This window comes from Ascaphus truei, chromosome 1, assembly GCF_040206685.1.
Source record: "Ascaphus truei isolate aAscTru1 chromosome 1, aAscTru1.hap1, whole genome shotgun sequence".
Lineage (NCBI taxonomy): Eukaryota > Metazoa > Chordata > Amphibia > Anura > Ascaphidae > Ascaphus > Ascaphus truei.
Genome location: NC_134483.1, coordinates 369,791,928 through 369,817,987, shown reverse-complemented (window position 1 = coordinate 369,817,987; position 26,060 = coordinate 369,791,928). Strand labels below are relative to the sequence as shown.

Below are 26,060 nucleotides of genomic sequence, written 5' to 3'. Positions count from 1 at the left end.
ACTCTCAAACTCTCAGAACCGCTCTCGGACTCTCAAACCCACTCTCAGACTCTCAGACCCACTCTCAGACTCTCAGACCCATTCTCAGACTCTCAAACCCACTCTCAGACTCTCAGACCCACTCTCAGACTTTCAGACCCACTCTTAGACTCTCAGACTCTCAGACCGACTCTCAGACCCACTCTCAGACTCTCAGACTCTCAGACCCACTCTCAGACCCACTCGCAGACTCACTCTCAGACTGTCAGACCCACGCTCAGACTCTCATACCCACTCTCAGACTCTCAGACCCACTCTCAGACTGTCAGACCCACTCTCAGACTGTCAGACCCACTCTCAGACCCGCTCTCAGACCCGCTCTCAGACCCGCTCTCAGACCCGCTCTCAGAATGTCAGACCCACTCTCAGACTCTCAGACTCTCAGACCCACTCTCAGACTCTCAGACCCACTCTCAGACTCTCAGACGCACTCTCAGACTCTCAGACCCACTCTCAGACTCTCAGACCCACTCTCAGACTCTTAGACCCACTCTCAGACTCTCAGACTGTCAGACCCACTCTAAAACTCTCAGACCCACTCTCAGACTCTCAGACCCACTCTCAGACTCTTAGACCCACTCTCAGACTCTCAGACTGTCAGACCCACTCTAAGACTCTCAGACCCACTCTCAGACTCTCAGACCCGCTCTCAGACTGTCAGACCCACTCTCAGACACGCTCTCAGACTCTCAGACCCACTCTCAGACTCTCAGACCCACTCTCAGACTCTCAGACCCACTCTCAGTCTCTCAGACTCTCAGACCCACTCTCAGACTCTCAGACCCACTCTCAGACTCTCAGACCGCTCTCAGACTCTCAGACTCACAGACCCACTCTCAGACCCACTCGCAGACTCTCAGACCCGCTCTCAGACTCTCAGACCCACTCTCAAACTCTCAGACTCACACTCAGACTCAGACCCGCTCTCAGACCCTCAGACCAACTCTCAGACTCTCAGACCGCTCTCAGATTCTCAGACCCGCTCTCAGACTCTCCAACCCGCTCTCAGACTCAGACCTGCTCTCAGACTCTCAGACCCACTCTCAGACTCTCAGACCCACTCTCAGACTCTCAGACTCTCAGACCCACTCTCAGACCCACTCTCAGACTCAGACCCGCTCTCAGACTCTCAGACCCACTCTCAACTTTCAGACTCTCAGACCCACTCTCAGACTCTCAGACCCGCTCTGAGACTCTCCAACCCGCTCTCAGACTCAGACCCGCTCTCAGACTCTCAGACCCACTCTCAGGCTGTCAGACCCACTCTCAGACTGTCAGACCCACTCTAAGACTGTCAGACCCACTCTCAGACTCTCAGACCCACACTCAGACTGTCAGACCCACTCTCAGACTCTCAGACCCACTCTCAGACTCTCAGACCCACTCTCAGACTCTCAGACCCACTCTCAGACTCTCAGACCCACACTCACCCACCCACACACACTCACCCACCCACACACTAAATAACCCACACACACAATCACCCACACACACAAAATCACACCCAGAAACACAAAATCTCACACACACACACAATCACCCAAACACACCCACACACACACACTCACCCACACACACTAAATCACACACACAATCACCCACACACAATCACCCACAGACCCACACACACACACACACACACACAATCACCCACACACAAATCACCCACACACAAATCACCCACACACACACTCACCCACAAAATCACCCACACACACACTCACCCACATCACCCACAAACACACACACACACACACACACACACACACACACACACACACACACACACACACACACACACACACACACACACACACACACACACACACACACACACACACACACACACACTCACCCACAAAGTCACCCACACACTCACCCACACACTCACCCACAAAGTCACCCACACACACCCACACACTCACCCACAAACACACTCACCCACAATCACTCACCCACACACACACAATCACACACACACACACACACACACACACACACACACACACACACACACACACACACACACACACACACACACACACACACACACACACACACACACACACACACACACACACACACACACACACACACACACGCATGCACACACACACACACAATCACCCCCCACACACAAAATCACCCACACACACACAAAATCACCCACACACACTCACCACACACACACACTGACCCACACACACTAAATCACCCACACACTAAATCACCCACACACACACTAAATCACCCATACACACTAAATCACATACACACACACACACACACGCACATGCACACGCACACACACATACACTCACACTCACACTCACACACACACTCACCTACACACACACTTACACACCCACACACCCACACATACACTCACCTACAATCACCCACACACACTAAATCACCCACCCACACACACTAAATCACCCACCCACACACACTAAATCACCCACCCACACACACTAAATCTCCCACACACACTAACTCACACACACACACACACACACACACACACACACACACACACACACACACACACACACACACACACACACACACACACACACACACACACACACACACACACACACACACACACACACACACACACACACACACACACTCACACACACACACACACTCACACACCCACAAAATCACCCACACATACACTCACCTACAATCACCAACACACACACTCACCCACAATCACCCACACACAATCACCCACACACACACACTAAATTACCCACCCACACACACTAAATCACCCACACACACTAAATCACCCACACACACTAAATCACCCACACACACTAAATCACACACTAAATCACACACACACAATCACCCACACACAATCAGACACACACAATCACACACACACAATCAAGAATGACAATCAGCTGCAAGAAGTGACAACTTGAGATGCATGAGATCACACAGTCATTTTATGGGGCAAAGATCATTGGGGGGGGGGGCTGCAAAAGTTAATCATACAACTTGTATTGAAGTCATGGAAACCAATGATGCTGGGATTAGGCTGTGTCCCCGCTAGCGCTGAGCGGGCGGCGCTTGGCGAGGTGACTTGCATATATATATATCAGCATCATATATGTGAGCTCACGTGATGCGTAGGCGCGGGCACACACGCTCATCGGCGCTTAAACAAATTTTAGACGGGGGGGGACGCTGCAGGGGAAGCTAGAAAGTTTTTAAAAAATTGTTTACTTAAGCGCCGGTGAGCGTGTGTGCCCGCCGCATACGCGCGCATTGCGTGAGCGGGGACTTATATATATATATATATATATATATATATATACAGTGGTTGACAAATCACCAAAAAATCTACTCGCCACACAAAAAAATCTACTCGCCACCTAGTACCAAACGTGTGCTGCTTGGGCCAATATTTACTCGCCCGGGGGTTAAAACCACCTGCCCGGGGCGAGCAAATGTATAGGTTTGTCGAACACTGTATATATATATATATATGCAAGTCCCCGCTCACGCGATGCGCGCGTATGCGGCGGGCACACACGCTCACCGGCGCTTAAGTAAACAATTTTTTTTTAAACTTCTAGCTTCCCCTGCAGCGTCCCTTCCGTCTAAAATTTGTTTAAGCGCGTGAGCTCGCATATATGATGCTGATATATATATATGCGTCACCTCGCCAAGCGCCTCACGCTCAGCGCTAGCGAGGACGCAGCCTGTGTGTGGAGGAGGACCGTGTAAGTGCGCGGGGCGGGGTCCGTGGACGTGCGCATGGGGGGGAATCAGAGCGGGGGGGGCGGGGAAATCAGAGCAGGGAGGATCGTAGGAGGACCGTGTAAGTGCGCGGGGGGGATTCTGAGCAGGGGGGGATCGGAGGAGGATCGTGTAAGTGCGCGGGGGGGGATTCTGAGCAGTGGGGGATTCTGAGCAGGGGGGGATTCTGAGCAGGGGGGGATTCTGAGCGGGGGGGATCGGAGGAGGACCGTGTAAGTGCGAGGGGGGGGATCGGAGCATGTGCCCTCCTCCACAACTGCTGCCCTGTGTGGTGTGTGGAGGAGGATCATGTAAGTGCACGGGTGGGGGGGGGGAATCGGAGGAGGACCATGTAAGTGCGCGGGGGGGGGGGGATTCTGAGCAGGAGGGGATCGGAGGAGGTCCATGGACGTGGGGAGGGGGGGGATCGGAGCAGGAGGGGATCGGTGCAGGTGCCCACCTCCGCAACTGCTGCCCGGTGTGGAGATTACATTTTCAAGATTCAAGTTTCTTCCTCTGCAGACTTGCTCTTCTGTGGACGTGCTCCGTAGGGGGGGGGGGGGGTCTTGGCAAAAAAAACAAAAAACTCTTGGCAGTATGCCAACACGAGGCAGCCAATCAGGAAAGGGGAAGTTTATTTTTTTCCCCCTCCTTTCTTGCGAGCGCGCAAACGGCCCCCTGACTCACGGGGGCCGGACCAAAACAGTTGGCGGACCATATACGGCCCGCGGGCCGGACGTTCCCCACCCCTGGTTTAATACAATGCTGCTTTAAAAAAAATCTTTATTCGTTAGAAGATTTATGCTAAAAAAAATGAATTTTTTTCTATTAAGTTCTGCTTATGTCGCATGTTTTAAGTTAGATGACTTATATGCTAGTGTCTAGTTATAGAAAAGGAGTAGCAGCACATTGTACAAATCATTCTGAAGGTTTAAGATAAGAAGTTTGAACATGTCTACTTGTTGCATAATTTGCCATAAATTGCAAAGAACTACGCCGTGCGCGCGCGGCACATATAATTGCCTGAGGTTAGTCAGCCCTTCTATACAAGGGCCGCGCGCGCATGGCAGTGAGCGTGCATCTGGCCGACAGCGGGGAAGATGGGGAATACAATGATACAGTGTGTATATATGTATGCGTGTATGTGTGTGTGTGTGTGTGTGTGTGTGCGTGTGCGTGTGTGTGTGTGTGTGTCTGCACGTGTCTGCACAATGTTAATAAATATTTAATTTTTACCAATGTGTTTTTTTTTAATAAATAAATTACGCACATGCACACACATACACACACACACACATACATACATACACACACACATAAACACACAGTACATTCTCAGCACACACCTCACAGAATACACAAAAACCCTGCAGCACGTGCACGCGCGTTCGCACTGGCACGCACGGCCGCACACACTATATATTACAAGCCTTAAGATTCTGCACAAGAAGCTACAAAACGTCACCTGCTTGTCAAAAAGAGGTTTCAAACTATTGTCTTGTAATGTTACAGTGCTTCGTTCAAAGAACAATATAATACAATATACTGTAATACTAGGGGGCCGAGTATCTTTAGTGTTCTCCATATTTTATACAGAATAGATATTAAAATGCATAACTACAGTATTCTGAAATACAGATCACTAGCTTTGCAAATATTTATGTCATTTTATTTTAACCATATAAATTACCACTAGTTTTTAAAGCCACTTTGACTTTTGCTTACAAATCACATCAACATCACATATTTCTACAGGTATATTATTTCCAACTATACATTCTACAGTATGCACTAAAAACCTTCTTATATTATGTTCTATTCATAGGTTTCTTGCAACCCCCAAACCTAAAGAAATCATTGAAAAAAATATAGGTATTAAAAAAAAAAAGACAAATACGTGTTTGACAGTTTGTGAAAGAATAGTCGCCTTTGTGACTTTCTAATACAATACTCTGCACTTACTGTATTGTGCCACTTTAATACATGGTATAGCTAAGGATGCAGCAGTTTCAAAATGCTCTTGTGGCAGCTTTGCTGATTCAACAGCTTTTTGCACAGCAAATATTGAACTTAACTTGCAGTCAGATAAAGATTACTCCCACAGATTTACGTAACACAGTGTAAACACAACATCTTTTTTGATGAAAGCTAAAACTCTGGACTCAAAGAAAGGCAGGAGAAAAACAAGTGCCGTTTATACAGGTAATAGCATTTTGTCTCCCTATGGAGCATTGTAAGACATTTATTGAAATTAGATATTTATGACATTTGGACTGTTTTTTTGTTTTTTTTAAATAATATGGTGGCCATTTGTGGCAAAACATTGTATATACTGTACAGATGTCTTTCTTTTTAGTAATACAAACTAAAGTTATAACTTATCTCTTTACTCTGCTTTTATCAATTAGAGTTTAGATTGGGTTCTTAATTTATATTAGTGCATTATCGATTCCATTGTTTATAGTGTGTAAATATGTACAGTATGTACATTATTTCTAGAAGAAATAGAAATGTATATATAATCAGTCCTATACTTTTCAAACCATTTTACCCTGTAGGATGGACTGTTATTATAGTGTGGTTTGCTGTTTCATCTTATTTACTTCAGCATATGGCGGTAAGTACATTTTATTTTTCAAAACAGTTGCTTGCTGTATATGAATGGTAACGTTTGTACTTCAATTCAAGATAAAGCTTAAGATAAAATATATGAAGATGTCATGACAGGTTTATTAAACAGTTGTCTTGCCATTGTTCTTTAATGAATTTCACAGTAATGAACATATTGATTACCTGTCCTGCTTCTTATCATACTGTGTAACTGTGTTTTTTGTTATGTCTAGTCTTACAGTATGCAAGTGTAGCCCCCTTTCCCCGTGTCTAAGGGAACTATGCGTGCTGATGATTACCTGTATGGTGTACAGGAGGCCTAGGCCTCCGCTGCTGGGAGACTGGGGTGGTCTCGTTCCTCTGGTTACAGCGCCTCCACATGAGAGGGATCCTAGTGCAGCAGGATAACCCCTCACAGGAACCAATACAGTCAGTAATTACACACACAGTGTATATAACAAGAGTATTTACTGAACACAAACCACACTAATATATAGCAGTACACATGCAAAATAACACAATGTCATGCAAGGCCCAAAATGCAATGCCCACACCATAACACCACTCCGGTGGAACCCCCAAAGTACTGAGGTGCCCTGGGCACCTAACCACCCATTGTCCACTGAGCAAGGCCCACCCAAAGAGTGTGTGGAGTAGCGCTACCCACTGTGTATGGCCGTTGGTGCATGTAGAGTACCTTCCTGGTCTTAGGCCAGACCAGGCCGACTTAGATGGTAGATCCGTTAAACCGTTGGAGGGAGCTCCAGCTGGTGGGTGTGTCTTTAAATGTCTATTAGAATGCCTGTGGTCTTCTCCCAGACTGCAGGCCACAGCTCAATGCATAGCGTCCATCACCGGTGCACTAACCTGACACTAATGTGCACTAATGTAGTGTCCCTATCTGGGGGCCTTTCCTACAGCACCACAAGCTAGCTGGGACCTAAGGGGATATCTGGCCTAGTCCAACAGAGCACTTCTCCCTGAACCTTACCTCACCCCTTGCCGTCCTGTTCTCGATTGAAGTGGGTGGTCCTCAGCACACCAAATGTATCTATCTGCCTGCCGGGAATACCAGGGTCCTGTTGGCTGTCGGGCCCCACGTGGTGTACAGCCCCTGGGGCTGCTAGGACTCGTAGTCCCGTGCGGAGCGTGGCAAATGGCCGGCGCAATTCTGTGCACTGCGCATGCGCATATCTGCCATCGCCCATGCTCGAAGATCAAGATGGCTGCCGCCTGTACCGCCGGTCCGCCCTGGAGTTCCGGCCGCACCCAACTGCCCTGCAACCTCCCCCCAAGCACCACGGATGTGAGTGGGGAGCGGGACTACACAAGCAAATAGAATGTGAGACAGACAAGGAAAACAATGATTAGTATATTTATTATACGCAAAAGGATTTTGTCCATGATCATTCTAAAACCTTTTTTTTTTTTGCACCTTTATTGTAGTGCTTCTGGCAGGGCAAGCTAATAAAAATATTTCTGTTTACCTTTCTAATACAATTTACTGTATGGAACTTGTTGTCAATGCGAATTATTAGAATTATTTGTGGACTTTTTTAATATTAAGAAAAGGGGGAAAAGAAAGGAGACAGGAGGATTATCTGGGCACACGCACATGTGTGTCACAAGGACCTTCATGGAGCCTGTAACTCGGGAAGCAGCGGGTCCCTGGAACTGAAATTAATTCGGTTCAGCTCCGGAGCCCCCTGCTTCAATACTGTATTATTAAAATAAAATAAAAGCCCAGCGATCACCTGTTAGAGGGGCATGTCTCTTACAGACAACTACAGCCCGGTAGGATTCACACTGATTTACAGTACCTGAATATACTATTGTATGCAGGTGTTTGCACAAACGCTTGCGCGACTCACCGCTAGGGCTCCCTGCTTCAGCATATCCCAGAAAGGTAAATGGGGCAAAGGGATGAAAAAAGTCCATGTAACTGAAGGGGTTCCTAGATTAAGGGGGATACCCCAGTTAATGCCCAGGTAGCCCAGAACCTGTATTGGGTTCATGGGTGCTCCAACCGTAGATAAGGTTGTGAGGTGACTCTCAGTGTCCAGTCTAAGTCCAATAGATAGTGTGTGGGGAATAAAGGCTGATAGAAATAAAAGTACATTTTTCTATTCTATTCCTCATACCCCGGGCTTAGGGATGTATAAAAGTTTATTTTATTAATAAATTGAAATGTACTGTTGTGTACCTGTAACATGCTGGAACTTTTGGAAACCGATGCCCACACAGACTGTCAGGGCCACCGAGAAGTGCCAGTAAGTCTGCTGGACATCAGAATTCAAAGTAGCCGGAGGATGCAGGAGGTGTGAAAGCTATTTGGGTAGCAGGGAAGGGCTCAAATACCCAGGTCCGGGGGATAATGGCAGTCGTCCGGGCTGCCATTTGTTCTGCCAGACCTAGTGGAGCCTGACCCAGCGGGTGGCATGAGATAGCCAGGGACAGAGGTGGCAAACTTGCGCATGTCACTTGGCAATTTCAGATTTCCTGCTGACCCAGCTTTTCAGAACGGCTTGCTCTGATTGGCTACTGAGAAAGTTCCAACGCAATGGTTGGCTGCGGAGTTTCATGAATGAGACTCAGAATACTATAAGAAACGTCTGAGCCAATCAGATTTGAAATTTCTAGTGGTAGAAGTGCGAACGGGCTTTTCAAAGATGCTCTTACGCAAATAGCAGAGAAACCGGCTTCGATTTCAAGCCAGAAAAGCGTGCCTGCTAGATTCTAAATCCCGTTTTTAGCGCCCAAGTTCTCAAAGTCGAACGTAGCACTCGCAGCTGGGATTTGATGCCGATTTCGGTTCCAGAGGATCGATGGTAGCTCACGGTGAAAAGAGTCAATTTTCTCAGAAAAGATGGGAGCGATGACGTGTGAAACTTCACGCCGGTTTTGAAACCAGGAGATTCCGGGTCAGAGTAAAACTCCTATTTAGAGTTTCCTGTATCTAGGAGTGTCTAGTTTTAGACCCCCAGTAAGTGCGTTTTCGTCTGTATTTTGTGTTTCATTGTGTGTATGCGAATTTATGCGAATACATTACAATTTATTTCATTACCTTGTTTTACTCAACGAATGATCCTGGTAAAAAGGTGTAACACTGCCTGGTCCCCAGTGACAGTCCTTGCCTTAAGCTGGAGGCCTGGATACCTAAAATAATTTTTTAGCACCCTCAATCTTACTTTAACCTTGCCATTGATGCCAACATGTACCTTGAAACCTGGGCCAATCCCAGACCTTCCAAACAATCTGTGTATCCGATCCACAATACAGTATGTCGAATCCAAGCACACGAGAGACAACAAACTGCTCTGTGCATGCTGTCACGGCAACAGATTACCCTATCTACTCTCCTAACAATTGAGTCCCCTACCAACACAAGATGCTTACTGTATTCTCTGAGTATCCTAATCCCTTTTGTGTGCTGGAGGGTCTATTGCCCTGGATGCTAGAAAAATCAGTCTATCCCAGTATTGCCATTCCTGCCCTGACCCCTCCAATATCTTCAATCATTTTGGCAAATCTATTGGGATGGGTTAGCTCAAAACTGACCTGCCTCTTCTCTTCCCCTTCTAACTGTTACTGAGATGGCTACCATCAGGTAGGCCTTTGTCCTTTGTCATAGCGTCACATCTCCATACAAGCTTGCCAATGTCCCTCAATGTTGCAAATTGCCTATTCAGATACAGAATCTGAGACTCCAAAGAGACAACCTGTCCCCATTTCCTGTAGAGGTTTGCTCCCTGGAACGGGCGCTCCAAGTGCACATATGACATTATTTTTGCATTAATTCATACTCTCAATCCGGCTAATTTACCTACTTCCAAACTCTGCAATAAGAATTCAATAAATATGCAACTATGGAGTAACACGTGCCAACTAACAAATTTGTTCTCTAAATCTATCTACAGGTGATTTAGATAGCTCTATCCAAACAGTGCTCACACGCTCAAGTGTTTGTTCAAATCTCTGCTTTTTCACAGCTACATACCAACCAGGTGTGTCAGGAAAGCAATGATCTCACACACCCATGCCTATTGCAACCTCTCACAGATTAGGCAGTAAATAAATCCCTATTATGGGCAGGGAAGCATGACCCTTTGCCTGATGAAGCATGGAGTGATGCATTGTGGGGGAGGAGGATGAGGGGGGGAGAGGTTACTTAAGGGAATGCTGCCTCATGAGTGATCACTCTCACCCTGAATCACCTCCTCAACAGATTTCAGCCCTGTACTCCTGCTGCAGGATTAGCGGGACACAGCTAGCAGGAGAGGGGCATGCGGGGGCTGTCTGGCACCTCTCTTCAGAAGCAGCATCTGGCTTGAGGACGAGCTCCAATGAGTAAGGGAGTAAGAGCAGATGAGAGCCCTTCCCAGTTCTACATCTCCATTGGATGCTAGGGTATCGGTCAAGAGAAGGGTTCACTGGCATTGTAGAGGAGCCGCGGAGGTCCCAAAGCAGGCAGAGGGGGAAGAGCCTTGGACCTGGTGGAGATCTCCCATCCCAAAAGTGCTTAGCATCAGCGGTAGCCCCAGCCTACGAGTGCAGCTGGCATGGCAGCAGAGTAGAATCATCCCCAGCTCTGAATCTATACTGGTGGAGCATGCAAGGGTAAAGGCCGGAGTGAGTGGCAATGTAGCACATCAATGAGAGGAGCTTCATGCCAAGCGGAGGTCCCTTCTCCCAGAAGCAATCAGCCATGTGGCAGCCCCAGGCCTGCGAACAGCGGTGTAGACGGACGTACACAGAGGTACACAATTGGAGACTTTATAAGGTGAAATTATAACGAGGCTTTATTGTGCCTTTCCCTTAACATCAGGAAACCATCCAAACAAGGGGGAAACACAGCTTCTATTCACTTGGGAATGGTTCTACTGAAATAATATGCAATTCACAGCTCCCTTAGTTAAGCATGTCTCCCAGCCCCAAACACATAGCATGAAATGAACAGATATAAAAAGTCTTGTAATAAAAGTCTTATCTGTTCCTTGTAGTTTGGAGGGAAAATCTTCTCTGTCCCTGGTTGCTACCTTTTCTTCAGAGTTTGACAGCATTCAGGTTTAGAAATTTCCCCTGTGTCTTGGAAGCAGGTCTGCTGTGTCTTCTGGCAGAGCTCAAGACATGGTCAGCTCCAGAGATCTGTGTTCTCTTGGTCAGTCTCTCCTGGGATACTCAAGAACCTCTGCTCTGTCTCCAAAGTTCAGCTCACACGTGAGCTAAGGAGTCACTTCCTGTCTCAACAGAGAGGCTTTTGTAAGCAATCTAAATCAGGCAGGTGGTGTTTATTAATTGACTACCAGCAGTTAACCACCACACTGCTAGATTAAAGGCACATTACTTGAACAGGGATTACTCCCCTGTTACATACCTCCCCTGTTTGTGGGAAGCTCGGGCTTGTCACGGCCAAAGCCCATCCTTCCACTCTCATTCAGATATCTCTGTGACTAGAATGAGAGTGGATGGAGGAAGAGAACCCTCAGTCCTGCTGGGATTGGAGCCCTTTCTCCAGTTTATTCGTGTCTCCTCCTGAAGGTGCTTGAGATCAGCACCCCTCAGTCGCTCGAGGAGGACTTTTTCCAAGTATAGTCTTTTTTCTACGTGCGCGGTCATGAGATTTCTCTCGTGTCGGGTGCTCATCTTATTGTAGGCAGACTGTATGGCAGCAGTTGCAGAGCATTTAAAAACAGCCCTTTGAGTTTTCCGCTCTTGAAGCTGTCTCTCTGCCCTTTTCCCACTCAATGGGGTTGCTAGTTCAGCCTCTTTGAGATTAAGTTGCAATTCCACCCCCACTTCCAGAGACTGCCCCATCTTTTCAGCTTCATCAGCTAAGGATTCTTCTGGTTTTAATTCAGCATGTGCACCTTCTTTTGTTGCCTGCTGGGTGGCTGAAGGTTTTGCTAGTGCTTGTTTAGGGGTTTCCAATTTTGCAACCTTGTCTTTCAGATGAGCGGCATTCCCAGCTCTCACTGTACCCTTGTCTTCATGGGGTTTTTGAGGCTGTGGGATACTGACGCTTAGTCTGGGTCAATACTTGTCCTTGTAGGACTGTAATCTCATCTGCGAGAGATCCCTGTTTTTTGAGTGCGTCTTGCAAGTCTCTTCTCATGGAATTTATCTGCATGCTTTGCTTTCTCTGAGCTTGCTTCCACATTTTTATTGCATTGTGAAGCACATTTGAACTTCTTTGCTTGGGCCCCAGTTACTTGTTTCAGTTTCTGGACCTTCTTGTGCTCCCTTTTGTGCCGCGTCACCTGGGTTCTAAGCTTGGCTTTTAGCGTTGCTTTGGTGATGCTCAGGGTAGCCTTCAGTTTCTCATGCTGCTTTGCGGGGACACACTGGGTCATCAGACGTTCCTGCAGCACTTGAATTTCTTTAATAGCCTGCAGATTGTCATCCTGCAGAGTTCGCTGCTTCTCCTCTGCCTTCTCGAGGTGCGTACGCAGACCTTGCAGTTGGTTCTGCAGTCGGTGCTCTGCTTCAAACTTCTCACCTTCCAAAAGTCTATTTATTTCTTTAAGCTCGTGCAGCTTTTCATTTTTTTCCTTGACGTCATTTGTCAAATTAAAATTTTCTTCTTTGAGTTTTACGTTTTTTCTTTGTAATCTTAAATGTTCTCCTTTTTCAGTCTCTGTACTATTCAGGGCCTCTTTGCAGTCCTCCTTCCATTTACGCACATCTGCTTTGAGACTGACAGTCTCCTGGCGTGAGACATCCTTCTCTAGGTTGAGGGTCTGAAGCTCCTTCTGGGAGACTTGGAGATTTGTATTAAGATTGACAATCGTTTCTTTAGAAATGTCCAGCTCCTCAGTGAGACGGTGTAGTTCCTTTCTGGAAACTTCCAGGTCTGTGCGGCAGCTGTTGGTCTCATGATGTGAGGCATTCAGCTCTATGCGAAGAGTATGAACCTTTTGCTGGAAGACTGTCATCTGCTTCAGTGCCTCCTCATACTTCCGCTTTAGCGTAGCCACCATTGTATCAGATTGGCTCTGCTTTTCATCCATGGCGGAAATAGTAGCATTTGCAGTATCTAGCTCAGTCTTGAGATCGTCCAATTCTGTCCCAGATTCAGAGTACATTGCGAGCACAGTCATCTGTAACTCAGCATTATCTGCTCTCTCAAGTTTCAATTGTTCTCGAAGTAGATCACAGTCACGCCTGACAATTTTCAGGACGTCTTCAGGGCTGGTCAAGCGATCGTCACTCACTGGTTCCGGCTCCGCTTCCCTGGGATGACTGGTTGAGGGTTCCTCACTGTTGGCACCGGACAGACACTTCTTTGGGGTACACGATTTCTGCCTTGGGCCCTCTGGATATTCGGTTATCCGCGGGACAAATTCTCCATTTTCTCTAGGCTGCAGGGCAACTCGGTCTCCCTTTTCCTCCACAGGATCTGCGGATGTGTCTGTTCCTTCCACGGTAAGTGAAGAAACACTTTTCTTTTTCTTTTTCCACCATTTTGTTTTGGATGACTCCGTCCCATCAGGAATACTGGGGTCTCCTTTATTTGAAATTTTAGCAGCGTCACTGGATCCACCTGGCTTTTCTTGCAACTGTAATAGCTGACGGAAATATTCGGTGATCACTGCTCCCGCTCTGTCTCCTGCTGATCATATTCGTCATCAAAGGGAGCGGTCTTTTCTGTTCGTGCTGAGTTCAGGCACCCCACCATTCTTGGGGTGTTTTGTGGGTGTGACTCGGTTCGGGTTCCCCATAAGAGATGTCTTCCTCTTTATTGGACTGGAAGGGCCACTCTTCAGTGGGGTAGGGTTCATTACAGGAACGCTACATCTTGTCCTCAATTTTTAGGCTTTCAGGTGTAATTTTCTTCCTGACCTCAGGAGGTGCTATTGCAGCTGTTGCCACTGTATTTGCTAGAACCCCCAATTGTGGTAGTCCTACAGGTGGGCATATTTTGCTTGTAGAGGTCGTTGCTCTCACAGGCATCTCTGTAGACTTTTCTTTCTTGGGTAATTTTTTTAACAATATCAGCAGTACTGTGCATGCATTTTCTCTTATCAGGTATACAAGATGTGCAGTTGCTAGGTAAAAATGTCTATTTGCTTTACACCATTTACTTGCTAAGTCTAATCTCTCATTAGGTATGCTGAATGTGTGGTTGCTAGGTAAAAACTTCTGTTTGCTTTACACCATTTACTTGCTAGGTGCATTGCCTCCGCTTCAGCAACAGAATTTGGTTTTCTGCTTGAGTTCAGTCATTTTCAGTCTCATCTTTGGGTATTATGGCATTCACACTTCACACTTTGGGTGTCTGTTTTGCTCCCAAGATATATATAGGCAGACTTTTTTACTTGCAGAAAAAAAAACATTCTTTGCAGTGGACTATTTCTTTCATTCCCGGCAGGGTGACTCAACACTCAGCAATTGGCTTTGAAATACCTTTTACACAGTTCAGCAATCCCTTTTTCCCCTCTCGGGCAATTTTACGCTCAGCATTTGTTTGCTAAAAATTCCCCTGCTTCAGCACAGTCTTGTATCAATTTTCACATTTTTCTGCATATACTCCATACACAGCTGATAGCCCTATGCGGTGTGGCAACCTTTATTTGCAAAATCAGTACCGCTCGTGGGTCACCATCGGAATTCACTGCTTCAGCGAAACTTTTGAAAACAACAAACACCTATCCCTTTTTAAGGGCTGACTCACTTCTTGTACCCTGACTATGGCTGGAAGGCAAAACCCCTATTTCAATGACCATATTACACTTTGTGATAGGCAAATAAGGTTTAGCTGCTTCAGCAGTCTCTCTCCTCTTGGGATTGGGGTTTCAGTGCAGTGGTGTGTATCAGAAAAAGTGAAGGGAAACACAAAATGGATGTGCCCCCTAAAAGAATTCACTTAAATGCACACCAAAATAGTGTAAAATGTAACTTTTAATAAATTTACTTAAAACATATATTACCAAAGTAATGTGTAATGTGGATTAAAAATATATTAAATCAACATTATCAGGCAACCGTGTCGTCTATTTGAATTATATACTATCCCATTGAACCACTTAATAATGGTGGGATAAGAGGACACAGGTTGCTAGAAGTCAGGGTGTTAACCCCTCTGGAGCAACGATGAGACCCAAAAATACAGGTATATAAATGTACACAAGTGAGTGGCCAGTGTGTTTAATGTCCAGCTACCTTGTTTAAACAACCAGCACTGCGCACTATAATAGAGACTTTAGTATGTTAAAGTAGGAGTGCTGGAGTAATAAAGCTGGCAAGTGCAGTGATAATGATGATACATACACTGCAGCATAAACCTGCCAGAAACAGCAGTGCTGTGCAAGGAAAGCAGGCACACTCACTATAAATAAAGAATAAATAATTAACTAATGGGATCAACAAAGTTACAGCCAGGAGACTGCTGACACTACATTAAAACAGCTCCAAGTAGGAGACTGACAACATTGCGCGTCCAACGCGCGTTTCCCTCCAGCAAAGGAGCTTCCTCAGGGACAAATTTTACTGGGGCAGTGAGGTCTGAACCTTTTTATACCCTGGCAGTACCCTAATTGCAGAATCAATTGTTAACAGCTGTTGCACATGCGCAGTGTGTTTACACCTAAACTCACTTCATAATGTACTTATACTGTATACTGATTAAACATACTATCAGTCAATTGCTTAGTGTCATACCTTCTGAAAACAATTGGTGTGGTGGTGTGTATCACTTTAATTCTGGTCTCTGCTGCCTGAGAGTTTTTTTTTTTTTTTAAGTTGCTCAGACTGTTTGTAGGCAAAAAGCATTAAAATAATTTCACAGAAAAATATCTCCGGTCCTTTCTAACTTCAAAGACGACCTCTCGTCCCACTTCGGACATCATATGTAGACGGACGTTCACAGAGGTACACAATTGGAGACTTTATAAGGTGAAATTATAACGAGGCTTTATTGTGCCTTTTCCTTAACATCAGGAAACCATCCAAACAAGGGGGAAACACAGCTTCTATTCACTTGGGAATGGTTCTAGTGAAATAATATGCAATTCACAACTCCCTTAGTTAAGCATGTCTCCCAGCCCCAAACACATAGCATGAAATGAACAGATATAAAAAGTTTGTAATAAAAGTCTTATCTGTTCCTTGTAGTTTGGAGGGAAAATCTTCTCTGTCCCTGGTTGCTACCTTTTCTTCAGGGTTTGTCAGCATTCGGGTATAGAAATTTCCCCTTTGCCTTGGAAGCAGGTCTGCTGTGTCTTCTGGCAGAGTTCAAGACATGGTCAGCTCCAGAGATCTGTGTTCTCTTGGTCAGTCTCTCCTGGGAGACTCAAGAACCTCTGCTCTGTCTCCAAAGTTTAGCTCACACGTGAGCTAAGGAGTCACTTCCTGTCTCAACAGACAGGCTTTTGTAAGCAATCTAAATCAGGCAGGTGGTGTTTATTAATTAACTACCAGCAGTTAACCACCACACTGCTAGATCAAAGGCACATTACTTGAACAGGGATTACTCCCCTGTTACAAGCGGGACTTCAAATGAGAAGCCACATGGAGCAAGGGTGAGCTGCACAGTTAAAAGAGGGGTTAAACCTCAGTAGACCCCGAGAGGGAGCAAACCCCAGCAGGCACATAGGAAGGGGTATATAGGAAGGGGGGCTCCAGCAGACCCCTGTTTGTAGATTCCTTGGAGGCTCCTAAATTGGGAAGCCCTTATAGTCCCCTGTGTTAGTGTGCTCAGCAGGCCCCCAAGGAGGGGAGGCCCCAGTGGACCCCAGGGCTATTGCCCTTGCAGGACCCAAAGGAATTCAGGCCTAGCATGCCCCAGGGAGGTAAATGCTTGTAGGGAATGGAGATCACCACAGCAATAGGCAGGAACCATATGATGCTAAAGGGAGATGAAGGCACAGGCAGGAACAAGGATGAGGTAGGCCTGAGGTGCCCCTAAAAAGGAAAAAGAAAATATGGAGTTTAGACCCTTGCCCCCTCCCCCCAGGAATGTCCAGTAGTGGGATCAGAATAGCAGGAGCTGGGCCCCTGATGGCAGGAAGGAATGGTGGGGACGTTGGTGTGGTCAAATGATCAGTTGAAGCAAACAGTATGGAAGAACCAGTGGCAGCTGGGCTGGTGCCCAGTCTGCTAAGTTTAGGAAAGCATAGAAGATAGTGGAGGATGTGGTGACAGGTAGTAGTTAAGTGGGACTTGATGGGCATGGGATTGTGGTTGTCTAAGATGATGCCGCAGTGTCTATTCCCTGGTCAAGCGCTGGTAGCAGGGCAGTTGGCCATGCGTTAGGCAGGGAATAGGTTAGGCTTTTAAAAAAAGGAGAAGGTATGGAGGGGCGTCATGGCGCTTCAAGCACGAGTGCTTGTGTTGCAGAGGGCAAGGGCACAACATAGTTCATTGCGTTAAGAAGGTGATGAGTGTTAAGGAGGGCTGCTCGGAAGGGCGAAAACTCCAGTGAGGGTGGATGGGTTGTCCTGTGGGTTTGATTGTTAGACAAGCTAGCGAGTGGGAGAGTGGCCCCGAGTATTCGGGTCATACGAATGGGGGTTAATGATAAGGGCCAGATGTAATAGCTAGAGAGAGGAATGCGTGTCACATTGGGATGTAGCCAGGTTGATGGTAACATTCCAACACCACGATTTGGCGTTCTCAAGTTCTGAGTAGTTGGGATTCTTTTGTAGGATGTTTTGAAGCGGGCTAAACTGCTGTTTGGAGCAGCCATTCAAATTTAAGGGGTCAAATGGCCTTGATATTGGAGGGGTAAGGACTGGTCAGATTTGCCGAGGTGGTAATTTAGTGGAATAGGAGGGATCCAACAGGAAGCTCTCTTGGGTCTAAGGAGATACTGATAAGAGGGACCCTTTGGTGATGCAAAACATGAGGGCTCACTGAGCGGCAGTGAGCTTAATCAGGTTTACTGGTTTATTCTACTTGCTGACCAGGTCCAGGAGGTTGTGGTTTATGTTTAATAAAAGGCTATTGCCATTTGTGTTTTATTTGGTTTGGTATAGTGTTTAAATAAGCTTGGAATGGGCTATAATCAAGGGTAAGGGGGTCAAGAAATCCAAGCCTATTAGGGGAAGGGAAGCATGACCCTTGGCCACTCAATCATCCACCTCTCAGTCATTCCTGCTCCATCAACCCCCCTTCTTCCCCTGCCACACACACACACACACACACACACACACACACACACACACACACACACACACACACACACACACACACACACACACACACACACACACACACACACACACACACACACACACACACACACACACACACACACACACACACACTTCCTCCCCCACACACATACACAATTCAACTAATTTCCCCCACAATACCCACACAATCCCCCTCACAATAATTACTGCCCCACAATACACACACCATAACCCCCCCCAATAATTAACCCACCCACAATACCCCCACAATACACACTCACTAGTTACTCACCCACAATACCCCTACAATACACACTCACTAATTACTCACCCACAATAACCACTCCACACAATAAACACACAATAATACACCCTACAATACACCCCCACAATACAAACAACAATAATAACACCCCACAACAGACACAATACCCCCACAATACACACACATCCTACCAAATTACCCACACAAAAATGCCCCCTAAAATACACACAATAATACCCCCCACAGTGCACACAATAATATCCCTACACAAAATACACACAATACCACCCACAAAAAACACATACTAATACCCCTTACAATACACAATAATATGCCCCCCACCATACACAATACACACACAATACACACAGACAGATTAATCTTGGAGTGGGGGTTCTCATGCCTATGGTGCCACTCCAGACCGGCTTAACTGCTTAGCAGGTCCAGCCTCCCAAGCACAGCGATAGGAGATGCACACCCGGCGAGAGAGAGATATCGCAAGAAATGTGTGGTGCTCTAAAGGCTTAGGCCTTAGTGCTTGATTAGCTCACAATATTGAAAAGTTCTCTGATGGAGTACTCCTTTTGTATCATATTGATGTAAATATTGAATACACCTTCAGAAAAACATCATGGTGCCACAAATATTGAAATTAGCTGGTAGAGATCCCACTGGCACTGTAGGTGTTGGCTTTTTGCCCAGACATGCTGCTTTTTTTATATGATCCAATAAAATGTGACCATTTTTTTTCATCGTGGGTACGCTCTCTGCTTGACTAATTTTCAACTGCTTGGAAGTAGTGCTCGGTTTTCTTCGTTTCTTCTTCCGGCGAGAGAGAGACAGGCCAGTACGGGAAAAGAGGCCGGCAGCATCTGGGGAGAACTGGGCACAGCAACAATCAGAGGCCTAGCAGCCAGACGTAGAAGCTAGGCCTGACATATGGCCAAGCCCAACTTCCCGCACCAGCAGGCGAGGCCCCACGCAGCCAGTGGGACAGTTGTTCTGGCTCTCACCCCTGTTTAGTGGCCCTGGTTTAGGTTATGTGTATTATTATGCTTATACTTGTTTTGATTGTATTGTAACGTTATAGTTTTACAAAAGAAAAACAAAATGTATGAAAAAAAAGAGTTAAAAGAGGGTATGGTTAAAGTGGCAGGTGGTGGTATTACATTTATCACAACCAGAGGGGCGTGGACTCGGCAGTTTTGCTCAGGTGGTAATTTTATGGAATGATGGGGTGGGGTGGGGTGGGGGTGGAGGTCTCAACAGGATGTTGTACTCTAGTGTCAGGACCCCAGGTGTGTGGGCCTAAGGGACCTGTTGGTGGTTCGAACCATGAGTGGTCACTGGGTCATGTAGCGGTGGTGAGTATAATTAGGTTCACTGGTTGGAGCTACTTGCTGACCAGGTCCAGGAGGTTATGGTTTATGATTAATAAAAGGCTCTGGCCATTTTTACCCAAGAAATGTCTGTATTTATATGAATGGGTTATTAAAAGGGATGGGAAAGAGGTGTGGATACAGGGTTTAAGGACAGTGAGCACAGAATGAGCTATAGTCAAGTGTACACGGGTCAAGTAATGTTGCTACGAACTCCCAACATCTAGATAATTATTATAAATTAACCCTCTCTCTCCATGCTCACAGACACACTAATACAGTAGAAATAAATTCTAGCAATAAATATTGCGCACCATTTTCCTTCTGGTCAGAACTCCACAATGAATCCATCTGCACTTTACCAAACTGCACCTAAATCAAACAGAGTTTCCCTGTGTTAGTCCCCTTATCGGCACTATTGCAGTTTAAGGAATAAACCCCATAGAACTGTAAAAAGAAGGAAGGTTTTACAGTGACATTTCTTTTCTCAGACTGTATATCAGAGCTGTACCAAGATGTATACTTCCAAGGAGGGGACCATGGTTCAGTTTTTGCACCTGATGTTGACTATTGTCAATTAGTGTGCACTTTCAGCCCACGCTGTTTGATGTTTTCTTATCTGCCAGCAAATTGGCCTGTACAAAATGAAAGGTAAATAAATAATTGTAATGTTTCGTTGTACATGGATGATATTGACTTAATAATGCTGCTTCTTATGACACCTTGCTGCATCAGTGGACATCTTAATGTCCATTCATTTGCATGGACAGTAAGAAAGAATCTGTTTTGTTTAAACGTTAATTAACAAGCCAATTTTTTTCCATTTTTTTTTTTTACTAAATAAATATATAAGATTTGTATACATATATTATTGTTTATTTGAATAGGTTTTCCTGTTTTCTAAAGGACAGTGCAACAGGTACATTGCCAAAATTGCCCTTACCAGGATCAACTTCTGGTCATTCCTTGAAACACTGCAACAATAAAATAAATGGTGAGAATATTTATCGTATTTTGCTTATGTCTCTGCCAGAATCATGGAATTATTTTCATGTTTACAGTGCTTAGCTACAATTTTGGATCCTGTGCGTGTAGTCATAGCACTAGTCAGTCCATGAGTTGAATGTTATTTAAGTGAACATTTAAAGCTGCCAAACAGAGATAATACTAGTGCAAAGAAAAAACGATCCCTGAAAGATACTGTAAAATCCCTTTTTTTTCATTGGTCCTTCTTTTACTAAGGATTCTATGTACAGTAGACTCCCTATACACAAAAATCCCTATACAGGATTCTCAGTAGACTCCCTATACACAAAATAAATATCCAGATCCGAGTCCGTAAGTGTAAATCTATCTATGAAAATACCCTTCTGTGCATCTCAAACCTCGAAAAGGAATATTCCCAATTTATGCCAGTTCCCGTGAGCCTTTGAGCTATGTCCTCTGCATTTATTTTGCTATTGAAATCTTCATACTCGTGGGTAAAATAGCTTTACAGCATACTTAATAGAGGCCACAGAACCTCCACCACACTCTTGTTCCCTAGGGTAATATATAATGTAACCCCTTTTCCCCCACCCTAAGGGAGATCTTGTTACCGGTGTAGTCTGACAGGATACTGAGTGTCCACCAGTGTTAGTTGGGGATAGACAGGACAGGCTTTCAGATCTGTAGCTCTCATCTTTGGTGCAGCGCCTACATTCCAACAGGGCCTATCAGAGATAGGTGCAGTCCTTGCAGGAAAAAACCCTCCCTCCCCCTGAAAGACTGCAGTCTCAGGCAGGAGTAAACCATAATGGTGGTCTTTATTCGGTACGGCATACATCAGAACAGCACACTCACATCATACAGCACACTCTCTTCTCTGTGTCCTTGGAGCCAACTCCTGGAGCTTGAGGCCACAAGAGTCTCTCCCTGACTCCCACACTCAGTGGTGGAGTATGGGGTAGATGCTTCAACTCCCCTGCGGGAGGGAAGACCTGAAACCAGGTGTGAAACCAGCATGAGTTAACCAAGAAAGTGTTATTTATTTTCCTGTCCTCTTTATAATGGTTTTGTAATCTATGTTAGAAAGATGTACTGTATGATGCTTTGATCTGATTTTATTTAATCCATATGACATCACATAATATGCTTGCACTCTTTCGTGCAAATTATAATGATAATCATCCAGAAATGTGGACATATATTTGTCACACATTCTCTTTGTCCCATAGCTTGCAGTAAGAAAATTCACACTGCATTGGATATGATAGGGACAAACTATAACATTACTACAGTAGCAAACGTAGAGAAATGCAAGGAACAATGCACCAATGACGTACACTGTCAGTTCTTTACTTACGTCACCGAAGCATTCCACAGTGTACAACTGCGGTGAGTAAAATGTATGGTAAGTATGAAAAGGAAAAAGAAAAAGTAGGGGGACATACAAAAAAAAAGAAAAAACAAAAGTGTCCTTTTTTTTTTTAACTTCAAATTTTTGCCTTACATTTTTTTTAAACGTGGGGCACAAATTCTGGATATCAACTTTTGTTGATTACTCATCTAAGTCTTTGTCTCCCTCCTCCAAAAGCCGTACTGCATTTCGCCTACCTGAGGGAGATGAGATATTTGGCCATGACTTTCTGGGTGATCTGCTAACTCGCATCTTAGTGAAAAGCCAATCAATGTGTCATTTTGCGAGTTTGCCTCATTTGCATCCAAAATAGAATTGCATGGTCATTTTTGTAGAGTTTGGACATGCGTCTGTTTTCATTTGGAGTTGTACATATTGGAGTTTAATAAATAGGTTCTAATGTGACCAGATTAAATGTCACTTCTAAAGTCTTCAACTGAAGTCATGCAATTACTTGCTGCTATCCCACTTGGCATGTTAATGCTAATGCTACAACATTTCCAAGGTCCACAAGAACTACACAATACTGTATAAAACAATGAACATTTTGTTTTTTGTCACTTACAAGTGTCAGGAAGGAGTTTATTTTTATTTCCCTTGTTAAACAGTTAGAAATGTTCTTTTAGTGCTTTACTCTATCAATATTGAAAAGCAAATAAATGTAAATGTATCTTCTCTGATGCAATATGCAATATTAAATGAGTTGAGGGACATAACGACCATTTCTAAACCATGAAAAAACAGCAATTTAAAATAACTTGTAAAAGTAATGATCCGTTGTTCAAAATGTTGGAGAAAACTATTGGCAAATAACAAACACAGAATCCCAGCAAGCACTAACCCCCAGAACCCACTACACATATACCTATTTGTATCAAAAGGAGTGCTACTGAGCGTGGCCAAATGTACAGTATACAACAAAAGACAACAATACCCAGTGCTACATCCAAATGTGCAAAATACATAGTTAAATTCTTCAATGTTAGTATTCTCATGAGAAAGGGTCATCAAGTTAAACCCTTTAGCCAAAGCGTTATAAGCCTGCAGCCACTTCACGGCATGACCAAGTATGCAGCTCCTAACACTATTTGTAAAATATCTCATTTACCTCTGCTGTGGAGGGAGAATGGTCTTAATAGACCTGTCCTGCACAGGAACATGAAGGTAGTGTTAGGACCTGCTTACTGGTCATGCTGTCAAGTGGCTGCAATCTTATAATGTTTTGACCAAAGGGTTTAACTAAATGACCCTTACTCAAGAAAATACTAACATTGAATTATTTAACTATGTAATTTGTCACATTGGATGTAGCATTGGGTATTTTTGTCTTAAATTGGCAAATAAAAAAAATATTTTTACTAGACTTTCGTAAAGAAACGTGTACCTACATATATGAGCACAAATATACAAAGTCACATTGAAATCAAAGCTTTCATTCCAGAGCTATTTGCTACGAATCTGCTTTCCCTCCTGGCAGTAAGTCCTGGTACAAGCAGGCCTTGCCAGTAGTTATCATGGGATTTTCCATCTCCTTGGTGTTGCACTTGAGTGACAGTGGGAGGTGGTGACATCAGGCCTGAGCGTGTCCAACCATGGGGCAGACCTGGTGCCCTCCTCCTGGCTGAACTTAAGGGCAGTGCCACCCCAAATTTTTTAGTGCCTCTACCTACTTGAGAGGGGCAGGTCACAACAGCTAAGAGCCTGACTATTCGGCCTTCTTTGGTCCTCTTCCCTCCGGGGGAGAGTGAGTGTGTACCATACCTCTGCCCCTGATAGAGGGGCAGGGAAGAGCTGGGACTGCTGCAGGTGCTCTTGGCCTGTAGTGAAGGTCCAGGGACCATCCCTCAGTAAGTAGCTGACAGTTGCTGCATTGGGAAGAACCCTGCCATGTACTGTGCTGCCCAGAGTGAGACAATAAACCGTTCCTGTTATTATACCTGCGGCCTGGTGTGTGATCTTACTGGGGGAAGAGGTAATCGGTTCTACCGTGGGAGATCATCTTCAGTTCCTGGAGCCTACAGATGGAGGTGCTGCACTGCTAAAGATTTGTAGGGTATAAACCCCAGAAGCCTAGTCCTGTGTCCCCACTACCATCGGCGGACGCCCTCCTGTTACAAGCAGTTATCATGCACCACAGACATGGCCCAAATCTCCACCGGGTTGGGGAAACACCATTACACTTATATATCAGTCTCTTACCTGCAAAACTGGAACAAATGCAGTACACCAAAAAACATAGGGGGCTATGCACTAAGCAGTGATAAGTCATTTTAAGAGCGCAAAGTGCTCTTAGAACGTGAAGTTCCACCGAGCGCGTATCACTTTGCGCTCTAAAACTGACTTTTTTCAAGAAATTTTTCAAAGTCCAACTTTGCTCGTACGATCAGCTGTTTGCGCTGAATCCTGCCCTTCTGCGGGATTCACTAAGCAAAGGAAACTTATCGTACGCGAACGTTTGCGCTGAATAAAGCTCACCAGCTAAAGGCAGGTGATAAAAAAAGCAGGAGTTAGAAAAATTTCTTTGTTTACATTTTTGCAGGCGCAACACCCATACAACAAGTCGCGGGTGTCCCCGGCTGACCCCACGGGGTCCGGGGGTCCTGCGGGTGTCCCCGGCTGACCAAGCGGGGGTCCCCGCGGGAGTCCAGGGGTCCCCGCGGGAATCCGGCCCTGCGGTACCAATGTTGTGCCTCCAAAAAAATAAACAATATTTCTAACTAAATACACCCCCCTCACCCAAGCCCCCTAATGCATACAATACAGTAATGGCCAAAATTACTATTATCCACATATGGATAGTAATGCATTTGCCCATTTAAAATACATATAAATCACAATAAATGCAGTAAATACATATTACACTTACCTTTTCCAGGCACCCACGATGAAGGCCGTCTTCATCCTCATCTTCATCCTGCCCATGTCCCCTCCTAAGCTGCAAAACATACAAAACAATCAAAATAGCCAATGTAATGTCCCCTAACCCCTTAATCACCTTAGCGGTCATTAACCGCTATAGTCATTAAGTGGTTAACCCACCCTCACCCACCACTCGGGAGGCCTATACACCGTCCCCCACTACCCACCCTGTGAGGCCTAACCACCCACTACCACAAGGAGGCCTACCCAGCCTGGTTTGGGGACATTACCCACTTCCCCCTCCCCGTTAATCACAATAAACAGCACTATATTTAATAACACTACATAACCCACCCCGTGTGCCCCCCATAAATACCTGATTTATTTTTTTACATACAGGGTTAATACCCCAGGCCCACGGGAGTCCCTGGTGGCCCTGACGGGTGTCCGTAAGCCTCATAGTAGCCCAGCACAAGGTTTCAAATAGGGTCTGGAGGCCTACGGGTGGTCCCTGCCAGGCGCCGTGGTCCACCAGATGGTCTCCGTGGATCACCGTGGGCCACAATGGGGTCTCCATGGGTAGGCCTGCAGGTGTCTGGGGGGCCCCGGGTCAGACCCAC

General features: G+C 45.5%; 1 protein-coding gene across 1 annotated transcript in view; it reads left to right on the top strand.

The window, feature by feature from the left end:
• The first annotated feature begins 5,917 nt into the window (after positions 1-5,917).
• KLKB1 (kallikrein B1) overlaps positions 5,918-26,060 on the top strand; it is an 86,263-nt gene continuing 66,120 nt past the window's right edge. The window contains exons 1-5 of the mRNA XM_075610120.1: positions 5,918-6,000; positions 6,357-6,415; positions 20,675-20,834; positions 21,071-21,177; positions 22,400-22,559. Coding sequence (XP_075466235.1) covers positions 6,358-6,415; positions 20,675-20,834; positions 21,071-21,177; positions 22,400-22,559 — 485 coding nt within the window. The 5' untranslated portion in view covers positions 5,918-6,000; position 6,357. The remainder of the gene's footprint in view (positions 6,001-6,356; positions 6,416-20,674; positions 20,835-21,070; positions 21,178-22,399; positions 22,560-26,060) is intronic.